The following is a 25,809-nucleotide window of genomic DNA, read 5'->3' as shown; positions in this document are numbered from 1 at the left end:
GTGGCAACGGCGGTAACGTGACGCGAGTCTTTCTTCACTTAATAGAGGCTCGTTTGGTAGAGACGAAAAAAATACAGATGACAAATGTTATTCGTCCGTGTGTGTGTGTGTGTGTGTGTGTGTGTGTGTGTGTGTGTGTGTGTGTGATACATACATATACGTATATGTAACATCTAATCTCACAGAAGTTTAAGTGGACATCCTAGAACTGTACCTTGATAACCATTAAGGTCACTTATGATAATTCAGCACACACACACACACACACACACACACACACACACACACACACTCTTTTAGATTAGTTAACACTCAAGAAATTGTAAATATTTGGCAGGCACACAACACCATGCCAGTCACAGCACAGGTACACAGATATAAACTACCAATACCTTTGTAAAGCAGCATCAGTTTTCCAACTAAGAAATTAATCCCATAAATCGTTCAACACTTCATCACTTCAGCAGACAAACCTGAACACACACGCCAGCCAGCATGGCAGGGGGCGCGAGGTGGGCTGCAGACCACCCGAAGCCTCTCAAGTGCAGCACGCAAATTGTTTTCAGTTCAGATAATATCATACACTTATTTTGTAGAAACTGTGGCATTTTCACTTCGTCGGAACAACATCCCACACAGATTCAAAACAGCGGTACGGTACGATGATGATCTGTTACAACTGACGACATAAAAGCAATGATTCGCGGTACATCTGCACTTTGTGACAGACTAAAAGCACAACACACCTCCGCTCCTAAGGCAAGCAACGGCAGCCAGTGCTTACATACGTATACGCTGCCACACCAGTGGTAAACAAAAGGCATTGAAGCCAAACCTTGTTCATAATAATTCAGCTTTAGTTGACTCTCATAATAAGCTTAACTTGATCCGCCACGAGTAAATATTTCATGAACGAAAATGTTAAATTGTATATTGTCATTTAAAGTTTCCGATGAAAACAACTTAGTATCTCCAAATCCCGCGATTGTGTGTTTATTGTTCTCACTAAATGATGGAGTGTTAGCACAATGCAAGAAACACGCATATTACAAAAAACACGCTGGAAACTAGTGAGCGCTTGCGAGATGAGGTAACAAGTCTGCCGGGAATAAACAACTTTTCGCCGTCTCACTCGGGGAAGCGTGGAAATGAAAATAACTATCGCGATTGATGTTTAGCTCTCCAAAGCACAGAGACGAGCCGGTAAAGTTTATCTGTGTAGATATTATTTGTTGACTGCTGAGTAAATGTAGTGGCGTGCGACTTGCTGGATTACACTGAAAGAAATAATACCATTTATCATTTTTATCATTTTCCCTTTTTATCGTGCCAGACAGACAGAGAGAGAGAGAGAGAGAGAGAGAGAGAGAGAGAGAGAGAGAGAATAAATGAAGATATGGGTGAACTGGTAAATCAGTGGTTCCTGCAGACAAATTTATCGTTCCATTGCACTCACATCTTCAGGCTGCACGTGCAGGCGAGGGCTGGTCCCTGAAGTGCGGCGCAGACCGGCTGGCTCAAAGGGAGATTTTCGAGCGCCTCGCTGCTCTCCTCACGCCGGCGACTCTCATTAGGAACATCTGAAACGGAAGCTTGCAGACACTTTTCATCACCGATACACACACACACACACACACACACACTTCCCTGATGGCTCCAGCGCAGCATGCACCACCACGGCTCATGGACCTGAGGGCGGCTCGGCTCGTTCTGGTGTAAACGACGAAGGCCAAATAAACAAGGCATATGATTTAAAACATTTAATAATCAGTCACTGATAATTTGGCATTAGGCTAATGATATGTACATTGCTCTTGGTGGGTTGGGCGGCTAGGGCGCAGACCTGTGGCGGGTGGCAGAGTGGCAGGCTGCAGGTCCCGCCCAACTCTGAAGCTCCGGCCGGCCGCTGTGCAGCACAGCCAACGAGTAATGGTCGCCTGTTTGCGCTAACTCCACTGACACTGACTAAACAATTTAGCCTAAATGTAAAATCATGAGGAAAATATTTTTCCGTCACTGAACAAAATCAATAAATATTCTCTTACAAAGAAGAATAAAAATCAATAAATATATTTATATTCAGTATGTACAATTTACATCCATAATTTGTACAGCCTCTTCGTCACTATGCTGAGGTAACACATCACAACACATAACTAACGGAGCTCTCTCACTGACAATAACATCGATTCAGTTTGTATTATTTAGAATCAACATAGAGACGCAGTGTGCGGCGAGGAACAGGTCCCGCGCGGCCCGACGGCCATAGTCCTCACTGTGCAAAGTGCGGCCTGCTCGCCGCAATATGTGCCTTTGATCCTCACTAAACCACCAAACTGGATCCCTCATGCACCACACTGGCCGCTGGTCGGAGCGGGCTGATGGGTTGAGGGGCTGAGGGCCGCAGGCTTAGAGTGGACCATCGTGATATAAAGTGGCATCAACACCTGCAATTTTATGCCGCTTATTTGCACCACTAATATCGAGGTGAAGCGGAAGAGGAGTTGAGAGTGTTTGGGTGTAGATTTCACTTTGACGTAGGGGGAGGAAGGATCCCCTACACGAGAGAGGAGAGTGTAGGTCTGACTGGGGTGGGGGCCTGCACGGTAGTGGAGTAGCCCGAGGTGACGGGAGGGTAATAGAGGGAGTATGGAGGGAGTGCAGGCTGAGGGGGAAGGGAGGAGGGCGGAGGCGGCGCTGGAGGAGTGTGGGCAGCCTCGGCGGAGGAGGAACCGTCGTGGTACAGGATGGGCACACGCACCAGGCGTTGGGCCGCGTGAGCCATGTTCGCTGCTTCCAACTCCGCCGCCAGCTGCCGCTTCCACTTGTTGCGACGATTCTGAAACCATATTTTGACCTGTGTCTCTGTGAGGTGCAGGGAGGCGGCCAGGCCCGCCCGCTCTGACGACGACAAGTACCGCTTCATGTCGAATGTGCTTTCCAGCTGGAACACTTGAGACCGTGAGAATACTGTTCGTGTTTTCTTCTTACGCCGCTTTCTATCTTCCTCAGCTTCGTCGGGCCCACCGGCGGTCGCGGATCCCGACGCGCACCCGATGCCTCCCTCGCCATCCCCCACCCGGTGATCGTCTCGTGAAGGGGTTGGGGGCGAAGGCGGGGGTGACGGGGAGCGAGGCCCGGGTGAGGGTGAGCGAGATCGAACCACCTCCACAGGGGTCTCGCTGTTGGGGCTCCCCAGGCCACCGCCAGAAGGGGACTCTGTAAGACAACACACCACGTCACACACTCTAAACTCACATAGGCACACTCACGATGACAACACTGCTGCTCTAGCAAGCCTGGAAATGACGTGCTAATGTTGCTCACCACACTCCGGGAAGGGAGGCAGCCACTCCATGTAATACCTAAGCTGTATTAACAGATATTCATTTCCAGATTCACTCTTTCCCTAACCATCCTGTCTCTTCAAACCTTCCTCCTCCCTCCCTCTCTTGGCGCCTTTCTTCCCTCTATTCTACCACTCACTTTACCTCCTTCCGCTGTAATCTTTTGCGCCTTATTTCCTTTCTTTGATATTTTTTTTACTATTATATTTTCTAATACTATATCTTACTACTGACACACAAACCTTGCTCGGATCATATTAATCACACGGAACAAATCTTGCTTCGAGGAATTATGAACCTCTGATAGGAAGTATCGCTTGTGGCTATTCAGAAGAGACGCGAGATGTATACAAGACGCGAGCATTTACACAATAAAACCTAAAGTTAAATGAAACGCATGCAGCTGCTGGATTTGAGCACAACAAAGAGTAGACAAGGGGAGAAAAATAAGAGCGTCGCCAGTGAGGCAGCAATAATAGCAGCAGTAGAAGAGAACCATGATTCATTTGCTCGGTGCCGCTCTGGAGTGGCGCTCAGTGTGCACGGGAGTGAGAGGAGGAGAGAGGAGTGAGAAAGGAGAAAGAGGGAGGGGGGAATAGGGAGAGCAACTCGAGCAGACAGGCACCAGTGTTCCCTCACTCATCACCCTTGTAATACACCTTACTACCTAAAATCTGCGTCCGTGCGTCTACAGCTTGGCCTCAGCTGCTCATTTCCTTTCGAGATACTGATAAAAGTAAAGCCGTGTAAGGAAACCCAGAGACAAGTGTGGCGCTCAACAACAGGAAGCGCCTCGGAGATAAGTTGGAACAAGGCCGCACGCGGCCCAGGATAAAACTCCACCACTCGTGGAAGCTTAAGTCGAGAATGAGTGGTTTCGAACTTTCCTCAAAGCGAGACAGAGGTACGAGTTTAAACAGCGCCCGTCAAATCTCTCCAATGTAACACAATCCCTGACACGGTCCCGTTTTGGCGTCGGCTTCCTTTGTTGAACGGAGAGCTGCATTGTCCCTCGCAGCCTACCCTCCACCAACTAATGGCTCAATTTGCCTCAGCTCATCAAGACGCGAGCCTGCCCAGGCGAAGAGTGATACCGGGAACACCGCGGTACCCGGCGCTGGGGAAGGACCGGAGCGAAGTCGATGGTTGGGGAAACGAACGCGGTGGAGGGCTGCCATTACTAGGATTAATCCGCGTAAGTGCCCATTGTTCGCCAATCACACGCTGTGGGAGGCGCGCCAAAGGAAAAGGCGCTAAAATTCAAAAAGAGGAAACTGTCTTTTGATCGCGTCCTCCACAATACTAACGCTTTGAAGTGAGAGTGGCATTTAGGGATTTCAGATTACGGTGCAGATTTTGCATTCTCTCAATCGTTCACTTTAATGAGCGTCTTCGTATTATTTATCTTCATTTTGTAAACTGCGATGTGAGCTTTTAAAGGAAAGATGAATAGCACGAGGATAATGAGAATGCCGTAAAGTGGGTACCCCTCCCCCATCTCTCTCTCTCTCTCTCTCTCTCTCTCTCTCTCTCTCTCTCTCTCTCTCTCTCTCTCGTCGATCTTATCATACTTGTCCCTACCTCTGGTTAGCCAGCACTGAAGCCCAACAAACGTAGCGCTGGCCAGAGTAACAACGCAAAAGAACTACATGTTTAAACACACACACACACACACACACACACAACCTTCTAGTGCCTTTAAACGCCAGCTGTCTTAAGTCCCGGCTTGCTGTGAGCCGGAGACACCACATGAAGGACACCAAAGAATCAACGCCACCATCGCCACTAATATTATTCCTGCCGCTACCACCACACCGCCACACAAGAGTCCCTCCCGCACCACCACCACCACCGCCACCGCCAAGAGAAGCAGGAGCGCCGTAACCAAGAGATAAGACCCTGGAGATAACTTGACGAGGAAACTACACCCGGATTTGTTTTACGTCCGGTTTATGATGTGGCGACACACACACACACACACACACACACACACACACACACACACACACATGCCGTCTAGTTTTATGGAAAGCAACGAAGTGGATACAAAGGGAAGGATGAAGATAGTGTTAAGATACGCATCTCTCTCTCTCTCTCTCTCTCTCTCTCTCTCTCTCTCTCTCTCTCTCTCTCTCTCTGAGCGCCCTATCGAACCTGCGTGTGGTTCTCTGCTCACAAGATCCACCGCAACTTTCATGGACACAGAAGGATTTGCTAATTATTGAGATATATAAAATGTTGGCGCGATCTCTCTCTCTCTCTCTCTCTCTCTCTCTCTCTCTCTCTCTCTCTCTCTCTCTCGTCATTCACTTTGCGTCTGTTCCCACTTTTCCATCTGTATCTCTCTCTCTCCTCACAGTTATCCTCCTCCTCGTCATTAATTTCCTCGTACATTCTCATTTTTCACCTCCTCTCCCTCCTACTCTTCTTAATTTTCTCCTGCGGCAGAGTTCAGGGGAATAAATTGGCAACAATCTTGCAGAAATTGCTGGCGCTGCTGCACCTCGCCGAATCATTCCTAAATTGACACATCAAAAGTCAGCCGCTCCCCGGATGAAAAGTGTCTGGGGGTGGAAAATAGCGAGCGTCGGAGAGTTTTATTTCGCCTATCCAATCTCAATGAAACGACTCAGGGCCCCGTTTGAAGGTGCATTAAAATCAGACAAAACTGATTTCTTGATGTTTGGGCGGGCGTTTGTGGAGCTCCCGCCCGCGTTTACCTTGATTGAAGTCAAACAGGGGGACGCAGGGCCGGTGGTGGTGGTGGTGGTAGTATAGGAAGGACACTCTGGAGCCTCGGGGAAGGGTCGGGAGGAATGAAGTATGGCTAGGGGCGGATGCTGCACTGGACGGTAAAAGGAAAGTAAAAGTAAAGAGGGGAAATGGCAGCGAGCAGAGTGCGGAGAGTAAAACTGGAGGAGTATTAGTGAAGGGAAAAAAAACTGTTCCAATGAGGCTGTGAGGAAATTGGTGTGAAAAGGATGAATTAATTAACTTCGTGTGAGAGCGAATTTTCAAAACCTCTTATGAAGTGTTGCGAGCGGCGCCTCTTGAGTTGTGTGCGCGGCGCCTCAAAAACAGTGATACAACGACTTCCTCACGATAACAATGCTCAGGGCCTCGCTGAATACTGTGTCGTACTTGTTTGTGCGTGGGAAGACTCTAAGAGAAGCTGAATATAATTTTTTTTTCATTTACGTTCGGTATCTTTGCTATCATGTACTGTGCGTATTTAGCAGGTTTTCGTTTTTCTTCTTTCTTTCCTTTTCTTTTATTTGGTAGATTGGTGAAGTTTATGGAGAGAAATGAACGGTGTTAATATTTATCTATCTCTCAAAAATTATCTTTCCCATACGTGCGTGCTTTCTGTCTGCTGCTCCCAGCTCGCCCCACACTCACAAGAAAAGGGGGAAAAAATAACGTTAAGAACATAAGCGAACCACAAAAAAACACGAAGCATATAGGCTTTACAGTCTTTGTATGAATCATACATACCTTTGTCTACTTATCTAATGGTTCTATCCTTGTATTTACGTAACCTCTCACCGCCCCTTACCGAAATAACACTAACAACATGACTATCAAATATACTGCAGTCATCGCCAATTCACTCTACTTAACACAGATATTTTCCCAACCCTTTTTGTGAAATGAAAATCTATACAGCTTGAACCCGTTACTTCTTGTACTTAACTGATTACTAACACTAAGAACATGCATACATCACTCATAAGAAAACTCTCTCTCTCTCTCTCTCTCTCTCTCTCTCTCTCTCTCTCTCTCTCTCTCTCTCAACCTCCATACACATTTACTCACCGGCTTCTTTCTCTCTGGCGGAGGCGAGTGCTGCGAGGGGAGGGATGGCCCAGGGCGGATACCAAGGGGCTTTGGCTGTGAGCGGGACCCCCATGCCGCCCAGGGGAGTCATGGGCGAGGTGTGGTTCACGCCGCTCAGGTCCGGGTATAGGGAGAGGAACGGATGCCGGGCGGCCAGGGCGGACATGTGACTCATCAGCCCTAATCTGTAGGAAGCGGGAGTGTGTGCTTGGTTATGGTGGCGTGGTGATGGTGGTGCTGGTGGTGGTGATAGTGATGATAATGATGTCAGTAATAGTAGATAGTAGTAATGATAATGATGATTATAATAATGATAATAGTAGTAGTAGTAGTAGTAGTAGTAGTAGTAGTAGTAGTAGTACAAGTAGTAGTAGTAGTAGTAAATAATAATAATAATAATAATAATAATAATAATAATAATAATAATAATAATAATAATAACAACAAGCAGTAGCAGGAGCAGCAACAGCAACAGCAGCAGCAGCAGCAGTAGTAGTAGTAGTAGTAGTAGTAGTAGTAGTAGGAAGTAGCACCGGCACCATCAGCAACAACAACATTAGCAGCAGCAGGAAGCATCAGCAAAAACCACATCAGCAGAAGTAACAGTGAACAAATATCACATTGCATCAGGAAAGTGACAAACAGACACATTGTAGCATAGGAAGGAATGCCGACCTTCTTATCTTACTGAACCGCTGAATTGCAAACCCATCAGCTGAATATCCGTACCCAGAATGATCACTACGACCATTATGTAGATAATTTTATGTTGCTGTTTCGCATTTCCATTAATGACATCGAATTAGAGGATAAGAGCTCACACTATTCGGCTTCGTAATGTAGAGAATCTATACTCGACAAAATATAAGAAATCTCTGTTCCAATCATTAGTTATCAGCAACAAGTATAGGAGAGTAAGAAGAGTGAAGCACGTGTGTAGGCCGCTCCGGGTCTTATGTGAATCTCAGGCCCATACTCAAAAACTCCTCTCTCTCTCTCTCTCTCTCTCTCTCTCTCTCTCTCTCTCTCTCTCTCTCTCTCTCTCTCTGCTCGACTGTTTTCAAAGGCCACATGTAGAGATAATTAGCCAGATTCTCAATTTTTTGTTTTGTTTTTTTGGTGTTTGTGTGTGTTTAATAAAGAAATCCGTCACTAGAACTGTTAAAGCACCATTAAAAGTCCATGTCACTTCAATTAGAGCCTTTTGAAAATACTAGAGTTGCAGTGCAGAAGTGCTTCAAAATATGGTCCTTACACACACACACACACACACACACACACACACACACACACACACAGCTGAATAGTGGACACACGGAGAGCAGCATCAAAACTCTGAAATTTTTGACATAGAGGCTTAATATCACGACAGCCTGCATCTATTCCATTATCACCGCACCTATTACTTTTGCTGCTACTGTTGCTGCTACTACTACTACTACTACTACTGGCAGTACATACTGGTGCGCGTACCGAGATCCAAGTGAAATCCTTGTTTATGACTTTTATGAAGCAGGTAACCTTGTGATGAAAATAAACGTTACGATGATGATGGTGATGATCATAGCAGCAGGAGTAGTAGTAGTAGTAGTAGTAGTAGTAGTAGTAGTAGTAGTAGTAGTAACAGCAGCAGCAGCACCAGCAGGAGGAAGAAGAGGAAAAGAAGCAATAATGATGATAATGATAATAATAATAATAATAATAATAATAATAATAATAATAATGATAATAATAATGATAATAATAATAATAATAATAATAATAATAATAATAATAATAATAATAATAATAATAATAATATTAATAATGATAATAATAATAATAATAATAATAATAATAATAATAATAATAATAATAATAATAATAATAATGATAATAACAATAATGATAATAATAATAATAATGATAATAATAATAATAATAATAATAATAATAATAATAATAATAATAATAATAACCAAAAATATTTCATTTCCGCTAACTGACATGTAAAGAATTGTTTCCATTTTTGTTGTTATTACTAATTCATGAACCTACACACGATGGCCGCATCCACCTTACACTCGAGTTTCCTTAACCAAAACAGCCGCGATCTCCTGAACACCACACAAAGGACACCGCCGCCCCACACCACCGCCTTACCGGGAGGATGGGGATGGATGGCTGGATGGAAGGATATTAATGTGACACACGAAGATTTAACCTCTTGTAACGATATAATGGAGTAGTTAATGTATAGGCACCGTGCAGAGAAATACTTCAAGAGCATTACCTTAAAATTTCGGATAACAATTTTGACTACACTCTTTGTGAAGTGACACATTTCAGCGCATATTTTCATTGTTCATAGCCTTTTCATTCACTGTGGATGCAATTGCTGATGTAGTTGTGTAAAAATCATCTCCTCTCCTATAGGTAAGTGTTATTCATCTATCCACGCTTGGCTAGCTTCATAGTTCATCGGCCCCCAGTCAGCCATGGATGCAGTCATCGTCCACCCATGGCATTGGCTGTACTAATAGCAGAGTTCCATCCACTCCCTCTGTCATCATGAGGGACGATCTCTATCTGATTTTCTTTGCATTGATCAGTGTTAGTTTTGTAGTTTAATATTCTACAGCTTTGGTGGTGCTTTTTTAACTTTCAAATTATTAAAAAGAATGCATGGACTCGTATGAGAAAGATAACATGTATTTTTTTTTAATGTGCAGAACTATCTAGTAATTATGAAAAAATGTACCCAGCAGTGGAAGTTATGCATGCTAAGGAAAGATATTTCATTGAGAGCGTTGCAGTGTGCAGTGAAATGTTTGTTAAGGCATTTCACACAGAGTTACAGCGTGAATGCAAGTTTATCATTTTAGCTGAATCGGAAGAAGCTCACTAATCAAATGTTGCAGATTGGCAGAACAGCGTTAACAAATAAATGGAGTATCAATAACAGGACCATCACGTGTATCCATGACTCAATGTTCCCTGCACCAGTCCGTCTGTTTACCTGAGAGTATGTGTTTAGATGTATGTTTGTTTGTGTGTGTGTGTGTGTGTGTGTGTGTGTGTGTGTGTGTGTGTGTGTGTGTGTGTGTGTGTGTGTGTGTGTGTGTGTGTGTGTGTGTGTGTGTGTGTGTGTGTGTGTGTGTGTGTGTGTGTGTGTGTGTTTCCCCTAACCAACGGGAAGGCCGGACAGAGTTCAGCTGTTCTGGGTAATGGGTTAAAACGGACAGGTACACCCACAGACCAGGATCAAATTCCGTGAACCAGACGCTGCTGACACACAATATTTCGTTTGCGAGAAAGCCAGTGAATCACCGCCGTTACTTTACCCAAGCTAGCCCGACCCTCGGCTCATCGTGCGCACCGCTTTTACCGCACTCTGATGCACCACATGCTCGCTGCGTGAACCACCTGCTCTTTTTGCGTGTGTGTGTGTGTGTGTGTGTGTGTGTGTGTGTGTGTGTGTGTGTGTGTGTGTGTGTGGCTCGCTTAGTATTTCTGCTACTGGTAAAGCAACTTATCTTGCATAATTTTGAACTCACGTTAGTTGCAGGCAATGCGGCGTGTCCATTGGTAGATGTGATTTATTTGAGCCAACAATCCTTAGCGGTAAATTACGAAATGATTGGATGCCAATCTTATTCAGATCTTTTTTTCCTCTCTTCGTTTTGGGAAGATGAATTAATAGTTTTCAGTAGAGTATTCGCAACATGACCATCTGAGGCATGGCAGCCGTAATTCTCATGAGGATGTTGTCACCCTTGCCTGACCCTCCATGCATGACAAGCCCTGTACTCTTCTTGTCCAGCCACTTCACACGCCACAAACCACCACCTGCCCCGCATCACTACTCTTCTCCAGCGAGTGAGTGACAGAAACCAGCAGTTAAGAATAGAAGAATGTAGTGCACAGGTAATTAACATACCTACAACTATATACCAACAGTGAATGTACGCCTTTCATCAGAATCGCATCACTTTGAGGGAGGAGCAGCCCGCGCGGCACCATTATGGCGGTGGGGAGCCGATCTGTCCTGCAAAACCCTTTTCCCAGCTTATTTTTCTTTCTTTTTTTTATATGTTTCTTTCTTTCCACTAAGCGGTCTGTACCTGGATTCCACCATCGACTGTATGCCTCACTCCCTCACGCTGCTCTTTTTATGTTTCTGCTATTACTTTTTTCCCATTCGTAACAGCTTTGCCGGCAGACGAGGAGTTTCAGCGGTCACTTTCCCACGTCCCCAGTGACAGCTGTGGAGGAACTTAGGAGTTAAAATTTTGAAGTTGTGTTTAACGCGAGAGAACAAAACTAAAAATCCCTAAGTATGGCAGAGCAACATTTACTCAGAGAATTATCATTAAGTGGATCGCTTATTCGTGTGTCTCCGTGACTTGAACCAATGCCTCGGGCAGTGAGTGTCGTCTCTGGCCGGAACGCTGCTGCAGACGAACTCTGGCTTAACTACAGTCCGCGGTGCTGCCTGTGCGGGGCGGCGCGGTGGCTGCCCTGGCCTGGCCTGGGGTGAGGGATCGCCGTCAAGTTCTTGCATCGGGAGCTAACAAATTAAAATAAATTCTCATTGTTGTCGAAAATACATTTACTGGATCAAGTCATTACTAAATGATTTAGAGCAGAGTTGATATATTAAATACTTTTTACCAAACTGGCACAGGTAATTCTGCATAAAAATGTTTATTTATCTTTAACAGTAAAAAAATATCTATATATAAAGTTGCAGGCCTCATTTATCCTGCCAATTATGCAAAGATTTCCAGGTGGACCACAAATATGTTTTTAAAAACTGAACTGTTTTAAATCGCAGCGGGCAATTAGGGCCTACAGGCGGCCTCAGGATAATGATTATTTATCTGTTATAATTATAGGATCTACGATACTTAGCTAGACAGTGGCCGTAAGCGCTTAATTAGTAATGAACTACATTGTCATAATGACCATTAAAATCATCAAGGAACGGAAAGCTGCGGGCGCCGCGCACGACCCTGAGGGATTTTAGGGGACGGGAGGGGAGGAGAGGGATTGGGAGGGATGGGGAAGGCGTCACTCCGAGGCGTTGTGGTGATACAACCTTGAAACACCGCATACCCCCCACACTTGCCTGGCTTCCTTCCCGTCTTCCACCCCACCAGCCACGCCACCTATTCATGTCAGAGTTGTGTGGTGCTTCCACAACAAGCTTAAGGTAACTCGAGTGGCTCCATGAACCAATTATCCCTTAAAAACAATTACACACACACACACACACACACACACACACACACACACACACATATATATATATATATATATATATATATATATATATATATATATATATATATATATATATATATATATATATATATATATATATATATATATATATATATACATATATATGTTTAACTACACTTATATTCTATAATTTGACTTTTTTTTTGTGAAAGTGATTGCAACAAAGGAAGAAAAAGAAAAGTTAGTCTGGTGCCATACATCACTTCAGCACAGTAGGCAGTACTCAGTAAGCCAAGCCAGCCATACGTAGCTTGTTAGAAGGCAGTTCACATCCTCGCCTCCACACTTCCCTCGCACCGCCTCATCACATTGCTTCTTCCCCTACACACAACTCTGCTGCTTGCCCTCATGTTTGATATCTAAATACCATTACTCTCTCTCTCTCTCTCTCTCTCTCTCTCTCTCTCTCTCTCTCTCTCTCACACACACACACACACACACACACACACACACACACTAACGATTCTTGATTCGGTTCTTCTAGATTTTGTGCTGTTCTTGTAACTCAGTGATATTTTATGAAGGTAGAAAACCATTGAAAAATACACAAAAATAAAGATAAACAAATAAGTAAATAAATAAATGCGTTACTTCCCTCGCACCGCCTCATCACATTGCTTCTTCCCCTACACACAACTCTGCTGCTCGCCCTCATGTTTGATATCTAAATACCATTATTCTCTCTCTCTCTCTCTCTCTCTCTCTCTCTCTCTCGCTTGCCGCCAGTACTGATATAGCGCAACATAATTTCGTGAACACTCTATAAAGGAAGCGGTAAAAAGAAAAAGAACCTTAAAACACACGTGTACTGTATCCTACCCTATACTAAATGACTGTATCGCTCGCTCCCTGCTTGTCTCCGCGCCGCCAGATCAATAAAGGTTACAGAAACACGATCCCTTTTTACATAAACTCGAGTCAGAGCCAATTTGTTGATGTTTTAAGCATGAAGGGCACCTGTTATTCCCGTCCTAGCTGTATACACAACATAATCCTGCATCCATTTACCAAGAACAATATTAGATTAGCGGATGGAGGGATGGGGGCGGCGGCCGCTCTTCTCACCTCCACGGCGCGCTTATACGAGTGCATTCTTCGCTAAAAGCGTTTAACTGTCCAGATTTTATCCTCTTAGCACCAGAAAATAGCCATACAATAGTGATGGTTTTCTTCTGGGTGACGGAGGTAGGGGGGTGAATCTCTGATAAATACTATTTTCAACTAGCTTTTTCTTTAGTTCACTTGTTCTTTTCCTTTTTTACAGTCTTCCGGCACCACACAAACTCCAGTCAATAGGAAAGCTATACTGAGATAGCGACGTGACGTAACGAAACGAACATTGTGCACTTAGCGGAGTGAAAAAAAAGAAGAAATAAACTTCTATCATTATTTCTCAATATTTTCCTGCATTGGTGACTGTTCCTCCCCTCAGTTCCTCTCCTCACTGTCCCCGCCAAGGAAGACCTGCCACCGCCAGGACTTGAGTTATGCTGCTGTGTGTTCAAAGGTCCGTCCACTTGGTTTTCTCTTACAGTTGAGCGTGGAATACAAATTACGGTCGATTTAGAGAGAGAGAGAGAGAGAGAGAGAGAGAGAGAGAGAGAGAGAGAGAGAGAGAGAGAGAGAGAGTGTGTGTGTGTGTGTGTGTGTGTGTGTGTGTGTGTGTGTGTGTGTGTGTGTGTAATTCACCTCGGTCACCTGGTGGTCACCCAGCCAATCTTTCCCATTACGTCATGAAAGCTAAGAGATAGTGAAAGAACATCTGTGAATTACGACATTTAACAAGCTCAAGCACATCTCAGTTTGCAGTAAGGTAGGGGTGTTTCTGAAACGGGGAATAAAGTCATTGGGCCCGCGTCCCGGCACCCGATGCTCCACCACGCCACCCCAGACAGCTAGATCACGCATAATAAAGGCGGAACACCTATGCGACCGTCAACTACACCTACGCCGGCGGTGATGGAAAAGTTGAGTGCAGCACATGTTCGCACAAAGGAGGTCAGCGCTGTATGAGAGTGGCCGCTGAGCCGAGGTCAGCGTACGAAGAAGGTGGTCGCTTGAGTGGGGTTGTACGTAACAGAGGACTGGTCGCCGGCCTAAATGAACGCTGGTTTCTGCTGTAGTCCAGGCACTGGTGGTGGTGTTCCGGCCCCGCGGTGCTACCCAGCCTCAGCGGCACACCAATAAGGTCACGGTTTTAAATAGATGCATTAAACTCTTAACAAGCGCCAGGACCGAACCGCCGCCTCGCCCCGCGGTGCTGCCTGAGACACTCACCATCTGGGCACCGTGTTTTTGTCACCTCAGCAAGGGATCCCGCGCCGCGTCTCACTGTTGAAAAGATCCCGAGGTGCGAATGGTCTCCTCAACCTTTGATCCTTTAACGAATTCTCATTCATAAAGCAAATGGCAGTTAAGCTACTTGTGATTTCGTTTTTTTTTTTTTTTCATAGTGGTGTGGGGCGGCACTGCGGAGATGGAGGAGTAGAGTAAATCGTTCATAAGCACATTATTCAGACTAAAACAGCGCTACATTCGGGGTGGCGTGGCGTGGGCACACCAACCTGTCGTGTTCCACGGGCGGCTCCTATCACAGGGACTGCATTACGCCAGATTAATTCCATTTCCGATGATTGGTGCGCCTCCACCACCAGATCAAAGGGCGTCCCGCCAGACCAAATGTTACAGTCGCGTCACACTTCGCGGTGATATTCAAGCCTGTAACTCAGGATTCATTCCCCAATGTGCGCTGCGCCGCGGTGCTTCTTTCCATCTCTTAAGCCTTGCAGACCCCCGCCAGACTGTGTGACATTGGCTTACCACGCCTAAGACACCCGCTTTTCGAGCGGAAGAGGAACACCTCGCCAGGCTGTGCGCAGGCTGCCCTATCTGTATACACTTTAGTTACTATAGCTTTGGCTGACACCAAGGTGCCGATCACATTAATATTATATATATATATATATATATATATATATATATATATATATATATATATATATATATATATATATATATATATATATATATATATATATACTGGTAGGAGAGTTGTCACAAAGCGACAGGGAATGAGAATATTAATCGAGAATTCAACTCTTTCTGTCAAGTGATTAGCTTTCTGCTCGCCAAGGCCGCCTCATCACTGGCCTCCTCGCGCCTCCCAGCGATATTAATACACTGAAAAAAATTCCCCTATTAAAATTGGTCAGTGCTAAAGAGTAACTTGGTGGCGGCGGTTAAATATCTTTTTTCAGAGTTTTAAATAGGCGTGATCTGTGAGAGGTGGTTTTGAACAATAATATTTTAAGGATCCCAGCGGCGAGACAGGGATTGAGTCTACCATCGTCGACTTGTCTCGCCTCGACGCGTGTCTCTTCATATTTGTTGCATAAAGGTCACTTCATCAAATCTTATTGCGGTTTTATGATACGCAAGTAAAGCAAACATTAACTTTAGAAAATAAAATGGCCATGTGTGATTCTCTATCTCTAATGGAAGCCAAGGAGGAGGAGCTGTTCAGCGTGTTATCTTACTTCTACTTGCCTTATTCCATAAATGCAATACATACTTTAACACATATCTCAGTATTTGTGAGTGAAGACAGAGTGAAGGGAATACAGGCGTATACAATCCAGGCCGCGAGAATGTGGACAGAGCGGGCACAACTCACCTGGCGGCGAGGGCGTCGTGCTGGTGCGTGAAGGGGAAAGGAGACTCGCAGGCGGCATCCTTCTTGGGGTCGTCGCGGCTGAGGATGCTGGAGATGCTGAAGGACTTGTGCGAAGGTGGCGACGATGTCTTTGGAGAACTGGCCCCGCTGTCTGAGCCGCGGGCAGGGGCAGGACTGGTGCTGGACACTTCGGGGGAGCCGGACACCCTGAGTCCATCCGCAAGGCTTCCCACGGCGGAGGAGGGCGAGCGCCTGCCCAGGGGTGAGGGCGACCTGCTGTGGGCCAAGGAAGGACTGCCGCGGGTGATGACGCTGGCCACCTCGTAGGACATGGCGGTGGGCGGTGTGGGTAGCGGGGCTGCTGCCGTCCAGGTCACCTCATAGCGAGGCTGCACGTGTTCCCTCGTGCCTTCACGCGCCTCCCGCGCAGCTAATGCTCGGGGACTTGGTCCAGCAAGATCAAAAACAACACTTCCAAAGTTCAACAAAGTAGCCAAACAACTAACTTATCACTGTCAGTCTCTCGGAGTTCCAGAGTGCGACAGGACTGAAGCGGAAGCACAAATTACGACACTTCCCGATAGCGGCGACCGAAAGGTGAAGAGCAGGTGAAAAAGTGCGCTTAATGCTTCGGTGCCGAACGCCGAGTGACGATAGAGGCAGAGAAAAAGCTAGCATTTGAGTGTCTCAAGTGGGCCCGCCATTTCCCCGCCCACAAGACTAATGGCTTCGATCAGCTGGCTGGATCCCTCCCGCCATTGGCCACGCGGCAAGAGGGGGCGTGGCGTGAGTGAGAGCCTCGGCCGGTGGTTGGTCCAGGAACTAGAGTGTCGCGGTATCATACTATCGTTGATTGGCTGAGCGGCAAAGTTAATTTCACGCTGTTACAAGTGTAGTCGGCGCGTAAGTGTGGAAGGCGACACCTTGGCTGACGGCTCGGTGGATTGGGCCCCGATCTCTGAATAATTTATGGAGGATCACACACACCCAGGAGTCAAGATGGCTCAGGCAGTGATACCCTTCACCGCCAAGTAGCCGGCGAGGCCTGGCGGGGAGATGTGGTTAGCACACCTCCAGCCACGCACCTTTTATTGGGTTATCGCTCCACTTTTTACCCCCTGGGCGGCCCTCGTGGGTGTTGCTAGCCACCTTCCCTCCCTGCCCGCCCACCGGGGTCTCCCGTCCACCGAATCCCCCGCTGCTGATGACTCGTGCGGCGTCTGGACACCCTCCCCTTGCCCTTCATCACCCCAACACCCAACTGACCGCAAGCTTGTCTTAATTTAAGGATCAAATATACGCCTTAATATCACATCCCTTCTCTCTCTCTCTCTCTCTCTCTCTCTCTCTCTCTCTCTCTCTCTCTCTCTCTCTCTCTCTCTCTCTTTCTGATTGTTGCACGGTCCAGTTTCTCAAGATCCGCCTTAACTTTAAAGACAAAACATTAAAACAGTTCGGGTTTGGCTTCTATTATTACCGAACATTTTCGCTCCTCATTTCTCTGCAAACATTCTGAAAAACCTTATTTGCGGGCGCGGTAATGACGTCGTTTTGCAGGCCGCTACGTGTTTCCAGGCCAGCTGTTTTACCTTGAGTTTCACAGTCCTGGAATCCACGTCTGCCAAAGTGCTGGAGCTGTTTTAATCTGACCTTTCTCTCTACTTATGGCATTATCGCAGCGTTGGTATATGTGTTTTCAGATGAAGATGAACATGTTACTATGTATGGAAATGAGGTGAGGTGAGGTTACATTAGGTTAGGTTAGGTAAGGTGAGGTTAGATGAGGTGAGGAGAGGTTAGGTTAGATAAGGTTTAGGGTTAGGTGAGGTGAAGTTAGGTAGGTGAGGTGAGATTAGGTGAGGTAAGATGAGGCTAGGTTAGATGAGGTGAGGCGAGGAGAGGTTAGGTGGGGTGAGGTGAAGTGAGGAAAGGTGAAATAAAGTGAAGAGAAGTGAGGTTAGAAGACGTGAAGACAGGTGAAGTTAGGTGAGGATTAACATACACCATCATTTAGTTATTAGCGCGGAAGATTAGGAATTAACGAGCAGATAAGTGTATTTAGGACAATGGAGGATTTATACAAAGACTGGCACGTGTAGGATTACAAGGTTCCCATTAGGTCTGTTTTTAAAGGTCACGGAGATAATTAGTCGGGTTCTCACGGATGTTTTTTCTCACTGATGATGCAGAATCTTCGCTCACTATCACTAAAAATCATGATAGAAAGTGAAAGTCCCAGTAACCTCCATTAGTCGAAACAAGACGATGAAATGTTGAGCAATATGACCTTCGATATTTTTTGTCGTGTTCTGTGATTTTAAATTATTATTTACTAGACACTCTTTGTTCAGATGGAAATATTAGAAGATAGGAGAAGAATTATTAAGATTCTCTCTCTCTCTCTCTCTCTCTCTCTCTCTCTCTCTCTCTCTCTCTCTCTCTCTCTCTCTCTCTCTCTCTCTCTCTCTCTCTCTCTCTCTGTGTGTGTGTGTGTGTGTGTGTGTGTGTGTGTGTGTGTGTGTGTGTGTGTGTGTTTCTTACTTTACTTCCATTATTTTGGTGAATTTCTAACATTACTTACACACATGAGGCGGGTTTTTACTTTCACCAAATCCTCTCTTACACAAACAGACAACTGTATGAGAGTGGTGAGAAGGGAGCTGATGGTGTGGGAGATGATGGTGTGAGGACTTATGTATCATGTGTGTCTGTGTAAGAAAGAACTCTACAAACATTCAACCTTTCATCATCTGTATCCTAAGTTTTTTTATTTTTTGTTATTTATACCATGTGGACTTTTCACGGGAATTTATGAGCTAAAGGAGATATTTTTGGGGGTACCTCCTATCTCAAAGCCCACCCGCTATGAAACCGTTGCCCCGAGTGAGGAAGCCCAACCTACACTCGGACCGTGGACAGGATTCGAACCCGTGCGCTTGGAGACCCCTCGGACCCCAAAGCACGCATGGTTCCACTGTAAGTTATGGTCATACAGTCCTGAGGTATATTTGAGTACTGGAAGCTAGTGTATCATGTATGTCTATCTAACTTTCCATTTATATCCCAAGTTATTGTCATACAATCCTAAGGTGTATTTGTAAGAGTGATGGACTGGGACCTGGTGTTTTCTGTATGTTTATATTCGCCCTTCCATCATCTGTATACTCTATCCCAAGTTTTGCTCATACAGTCCATAGGTATGTATGTATGTATGTAAGGGTACTGTAATAAGAGATAGGGTGTTTTGTTTTTGTTTCCGTGTGTGTGTGTGTGTGTGTGTGTGTGTGTGTGTGTGTTCACCTCGGTCGCCTGTTGGTCACCCAGCCAGTCTTTCCCATTACGGAGCGAGCTCAGAGCTCATAGACCGATCTTCGGGTAGGACTGAGACCACAACACACTCCACACACCGGGAAAGCGAGGCCACAACCCCTCGAGTTACACCCCGTACCTATTTACTGCTAGGTGAACAGGGGCCACACATTAAGAGGCTTGCCCATTTGCCTCGCCGTCCCGGGACTCGAATCCGGCCCTCTCGATTGTGAGTCGAGCGTGCTAACCACTACACTACGCGGTGTGTGTGTAATTCACTGTTTGATCTGCTGCAGTCTCTGACGAGACAGCCAGACGTTACCCTAAGGAACGAGCTCAGAGCTCATTGTTTCCGATCTTCGGATAGGCCTGAGACCAGGCACACACCACACACCGGGACAACAAGGTCACAACTCCTCAATTTACATCCCGTACCTACTCACTGCTAGGTGAACAGGGGCTACACGTGAAAGGAGAGACACCCAAATATCTCCACCCGGCCGGGGAATCGAACCCTGGTCATCTGGCTTGTGAAGCCAGCGCTTTAACCACTGAGCTACCGGTGTGTGTGTGTGTGTGTGTGTGTGTGTGTGTGTGTGTGTGTGTGTGTGTGTAATCTTTTGTGCTCTATAATCGACATTCCAACACCTGTATTCAAAATCATGCTAATACAGTCCAGCAGTACACAACAAAAGACGCGAAGACAACTCCAAGACGGCTATTCATCGGTAAATTTCACACATCACACTAGACCACTAAACCACCACTTCACCCAGGATACATTTTTTTTACCTTTTAAGAGGAAGGTTTCAAGACATTTGAAAATCTCAAACACTTGGCTAAATCTTTTTGATCTTTAGGGAGATGGCATTCAAGTGTGCCATTTTTTTTTTTTTTTATCTTTTGTTGCCTTTAGCCAGTTTCCTCTCTTGCATAAAAAAAAAAAAAATGCTGCCTTTACTCCTACTCCGCTAGTCACAATAAATACGACCTCAGTACTAATAAGCATCTGACGAACAGGAGACTACGAATGACGCTATACTATCCAGCGTTAACTCCTTCAGTACTGGGACGCATTTTTACCATGAGTTTGGGTGTGATTAGACGATTTTATTTACATTAGGAAGGGTCTGTGCACTGTACGTATGTCAGAAGATTAATGGCCAGAGTCTTCACTATTTTAATCCCCCACATAAGTTTCTGAAGATGTATAGAATTACCAAATAGTAACCAGAATGAATATGGAAACGTGTCATGGTACTGAAGAGGTTAAAAGCGTTAGAGGGAAGATTGACCAAAGGAATTTCCAGGCACCACCACCTGCCGTCAAAAACTCTTGGGAAAATACTCGGATAGGGTGATCATCTCTGGCCTGATCTTCCAGTTTGTAAGATAATGCCTTAACCATTTCAGTACCGTGACGCGTTTTGCATATTCATTCTGCTTACTATTTGGTGATTTTATACAACTTCAGAAACTCATGTGTGGAATTAAAATACTGAAAACTGGCCATTATATTCTGACCTCCATAGATTTGAGAGAGAGAGAGAGAGAGAGAGAGAGAGAGAGAGAGAGAGAGAGAGAGAGAGAGAGAGAGAGAGAGAGAGAGAGAGAGAGAGAGAGAGAGAGAGAGAGAGAGAGAGACAGACAGACAGACAGACAGACAGACAGACAGACAGACAGACAGACAGACAGACAGAGATATAGACAGACAGACAGACAGAGAGAGAAGAAACAACATACACACACCCTCAACACACACACAAAGTCAAGAACCATTAAAGCAAACACATTCCATATCCCGACAATAAAGTCAAGAAGAGCTGCCTGATACCCCGAGTCCTGCGTGGCGGCGAGGCGTGGGTCCGCGGGGCAGGTGTGAGGATTAAGGGAGGGGCAGCGGCCACCCTTGTCATCCCTCGCCCTTTGTTCCTGTGTGCTGGAGGGCGGAGGTATTGGTAGGGGGTGGTGTGATTCCAGGTTGTGTGAAATGTAAATAAAACAATACAACGGGAAAATAATAGGAATAAATGAGGTAATACGTGTGTGTGTGTGTGTGTGTGTGTGTGTGTGTGTGTGTGTGTGTGTGTGTGTGTGTGTGTGTGTGTGTGTGTGTGTGTGTGTGTGTGCACGTATTATACACGCAATGCTCGGAGATATGACAGAAATTAAAGATGCCAGTAAACGAATGCTTAAGACTTGTGGGAATGAAGGTAAGCACTTCAGGATATGAGATAACACTATATGCCTTTCTTATTTTCTTCCTCATCTTCCTCCTCTTCTTCCTCCTCATCCGCTTCCTCTTTCTTCTCTTCCTCTCCCTCTTTCTCCTCTCGCATCAGTATCTTATCTTCACAACTTCCACTGAGAATTTCTTCACTTCAGGATCACACTCATATTTTTCTTGTATTTACTGCCACTCCTCCTATTCCTCCTCCTCTTCCTCCTCCTCCTCCTCCTCCTCCTCCTCCTCCTCCTCCTCCTCCCTCCTCCTCCTCCTCCTCTTCCTCCTCCTCCTCCTCCTCCTCCTACTACTACTACTACTACTACTACTACTACTACTACTACTACTACTACTACTACTACTACTACTACTCCTCCTCCTCCTCCTCCTCCTCCTCCTCCTACTACTACTACTACTACTACTACTACTACTACTACTACTACTACCATCACCACTGCTGCTGCTGCTATAGAAAAAATAAATACTTCAATATCGAGACACGGTAATCTTTCGCGCAAGACTGCCGACGTCAGGCAATCGTTTAGTTTGGCCAGTGGACAGTGATCAGAGGCGCGCACTGCAAGATTTTCAACTTTTTTTTTTTTTCGCCAGTATTATTTCTACAACATATATGAACAGTTGTCATTTGCTTCATTTCAATAATTCATTCTGTTATTTCATCGCTTTTTCCTTATTCTTTTTACATTTTCATCTACTTATTTGCCTTTTTATCCATTTTACTGAAAGAGACATGGCTTAGTATGATGAAAGAATCGTCTGTGCTTCATTGAAAACAGATGACTCGTGTACACATAGTTAACTGCTTAATTTAATGAGTGTTCAACGGATATATTGTACTTCTTTTTATTTATACCATGTGGGCTTTTCACGGGAATTTATGGGCTAAAGGTGATACTTTTTGGGGTACCTCCTATCTCAAAGCCCACCCGCTATGAAACCGTTGCCCCGAGTGAGGAAGCCCAACCAACACTCGGACCGTGGACAGGATTCGAACCCGTGGGCTTGGAGACCACTCGGACCCCAAAGTACATGGTTCCACTGCACCACGGCGGCATCTCCTTTCCTCTTACGCAACTGTACAAGGGTATCAGGAGGACAGAAGGAAGAGGCAATGGAAAGAACAATTAACACTAACCCATCCGTAAGTCACACATCAAAGTTGCTACATTGCCGCAGACGCAATTTCCCAATCACAACACGGGGGATCAGACAGATTCTCGTCTCTTCGAAGCTCACAGTGGAAGGTTCAGGGTAAAAACAAACAGGCTGGAGAAAGGAAGCGTGACGGCGGCCCTTGTGATTCATTGTCCTTCTGGATTTACCCTCTAAGACCAGCTGACTAAGGCGGGGCTGAATGGGACGGAGCATGTGCGGCGAGGCAAGTCTCAAGTACCCGTCATAAAAGAGGGGCACCGCATCAGAGAGAGAGAGAGAGAGAGAGAGAGAGAGAGAGAGAGAGAGAGAGAGAGAGAGAGAGGTCAATATGGAACTTATCATTCCTTTGTGTGTGTGTGTGTGTGTGTTTCACTGTTTGATCTGCTGCAATCTCTGACGAGACAGCCAGACGTTACCCTACGGAACGAGCTCAGAACTCATTATTTCCGATCTTCGGAAAGGCCTGAGACCAGGCACACACCACACACCGGGACAACAAGGTCACAATTCCTCGATTTACATCACGTACTGTACCTACTCACTGCTAGGTGAACAGGGGCTACACGTGAAAGGAGACACACCCAAATATCTCCACCCGGCCGGGGAATCGAACCCTGGTCCTCTGGCTTGTGAAGCCAGCGCTCTAACCACTGAGCTACCGGGCGTGTGTGTGTGTGTGTGTGTGTGTGTGTAATTCACCTCGGCCGTCTGTTGGTCCCCCAGCCAGTCTTCCCCATTACGGAGCGAGCTCAGAGCTCATAGACCGATCTTCGGGTAGGACTGAGACCACATCAACACACAACACACACCAGGAAAGCGAGGCCACAACCCCTCGAGTTACATCCCGTACCTATTTACTGCTAGGTGAACAGGGGCCACACATTAAGAGGCTTGCCCATTTGCTTCGCCACTTACCGGGACTCGAACCTGGCCCTCTCGACTGTGAGTCGAGCATGCTAACCAATACACTACGCGGTGTGTGTGTGTGTGTGTGTGTGTGTGTGTGTGTGTGTGTGTGTGTGTGTGTGTGTGTGTGTGTGTGTGTGTGTGTGTGTGTGTGTTTTCTTAATTAAGGGCTTAGGCTCACCTGGGCTGCTAAGAGACCTGACCTGACCAGGAATGAAGGACGAGGGAGGAGGACGTGCCACTAAGACCTTTAAGCCGCTAAGAAGGTAAGTGTGTGCCCGCCCTCATCTTCCCAGCACACCTGTGGCCGCCGCTCATCACAGGTAAGTGCTCCCTTGTACCCACTTGCTTCCTGCTCTAATTAGATGATGAGCTGTCAACTGTGGGAATTTTTCTTTCGTCCGCGTTTGTGTGTTTAGTGAAAGTTTGGTGGATTTTTAATATCATAGTCAGTGGTTTATTTATTTATTTATTTATTTATCTATCTATATATCTATCTATCCTTCTATCTATCTATCTAGCTAGCTAGCTAGCTATCTACCTATCTACCTATCGATTTACCTATCCATCTATCTATTAATCTACCTACTTATCTATCTATCTATCTATCTACCCATCTTGCTAACCATTCATATCTCTATATATTACCTACTTATTTATCTATTTAGCTATCTATTCATCTTCCCTACCTATCAAACTGTCTAACTATCTATCCATCTATCCACCTAATTCTGTGTCTCCACTCTCCCATCAACAGAAATATTCCATGAGTATTATCAAGACATTCTAGGAACAAAACTGGGAAACGTGACTGGATCCCTTTTTGCAGTCTCTGGCCAGCCACTGGATACACAGAAGACATTCGGGTGATGAGTGTAACAGAGGAAGACACTGAAGAAAAAGTAAAGTGAGGAGAAATGATCTTACCGGGAACAGACTAAAAGAGGGGTAGGATAAATAAGAGTAAAGACAGCAAAAACTATCCCAAAAGAACATATACATAGTAGAATAAAAGAAGTTCACATACATTAAGGACTATCAGATTATGTGGAGTGAGGAAGCAGGTGTAGGAAACTGACGGGAAGAGAAAATTAGCACAGGAGAAAGGATAGAAACATTACGGGTATCATTGTGAGAAGGAATGTTGTGAAAGAGAGAGTGAGGTAAGGAAAATATCATTATAGTAATTGAATCTAGAGACAAGAAAGGCCAGAATGCGTATGTAGATAAGCTGGAATACTGAATTACGTAGCAGACTATAAGAGAGTGTGGGTTTGTATCAGCGGAAAGGGAAAGAAGAGGAAGAGAACAAGGATCTGTGGATGAAAAAGAGGTGGACTGATAGAAAAGGTAAGCGGGGAGAGGAGTGAGAAGCGAAGGAGTGTAGGGGTGAAGGATGGATATGGAAGGAAAGGTGTCAGGCGTGGGAGGTGGAGTGTTAGGAAATTAAGGGAGGTAGGACGGGGGAGGGGGGACAAAGGTATGTGTAGGCGAGATAGGAGACATTAAGGGAAAGGAAGGCCCTGAGAGGTAAGGAAGTGTGTCAAACCTCTTAAAGCAATGATGTTGTTTTGTTAACACACAAATACACATTACTTGCACACACACACACACACACACACACACACACACACACACACACACACACACACACACACACACACAGGGAGATTATAGGAGGTTAAATCTCATCTTCTTTGCCAGAGGACTCTCGAGACTGGTAAAAATAAACAACATTTAACAATTACAGATGGTGTGGTATTTGAGGAGGCTAACGAGCAGTGATCACCTAATTATAACTGGACGAGATAACACAATTCCGCCGTAATCTAGCATCTACACATGTTAAGACTGCAGTAAAAAGGATAATAGCTGAGAGTTATGAGTAACCCCTTCAATACTGGAACACATTTTTACCTTGAAATTTGTGTACGATTAGACCATTTTATTGACATTAAGAAGGGTCTATGGAGGTCAGAAGATTGATGGGCACAATCTTCACTATTTCACTTCCACGCATAAGTTCCTAACTAAAACTGTGTAAAATCACC

General features: G+C 45.4%; 1 protein-coding gene across 1 annotated transcript; it reads right to left on the bottom strand.

The window, feature by feature from the left end:
* Positions 1 to 1,745: 1,745 nt before the first annotated feature.
* Positions 1,746 to 16,801, bottom strand: LOC123498863 (homeobox protein HMX3-like). Its single transcript, XM_045246343.1, has 3 exons — positions 16,144 to 16,801; positions 7,164 to 7,369; positions 1,746 to 3,219 (listed from the first exon to the last, which is right to left on the bottom strand). Exons 1-3 carry the CDS (start codon positions 16,473 to 16,475, stop codon positions 2,558 to 2,560), a joined length of 1,200 nt encoding a protein of 399 aa, XP_045102278.1. The 5' UTR covers positions 16,476 to 16,801; the 3' UTR covers positions 1,746 to 2,557.
* Between the last annotated feature and the right edge of the window lie 9,008 nt (positions 16,802 to 25,809).

The sequence above is a fragment of the Portunus trituberculatus genome, chromosome 48, assembly GCF_017591435.1.
Source record: "Portunus trituberculatus isolate SZX2019 chromosome 48, ASM1759143v1, whole genome shotgun sequence".
Lineage (NCBI taxonomy): Eukaryota > Metazoa > Arthropoda > Malacostraca > Decapoda > Portunidae > Portunus > Portunus trituberculatus.
Note: the sequence above shows the minus strand (reverse complement) of the source record. Positions and strands in the feature narration are given on the sequence as shown.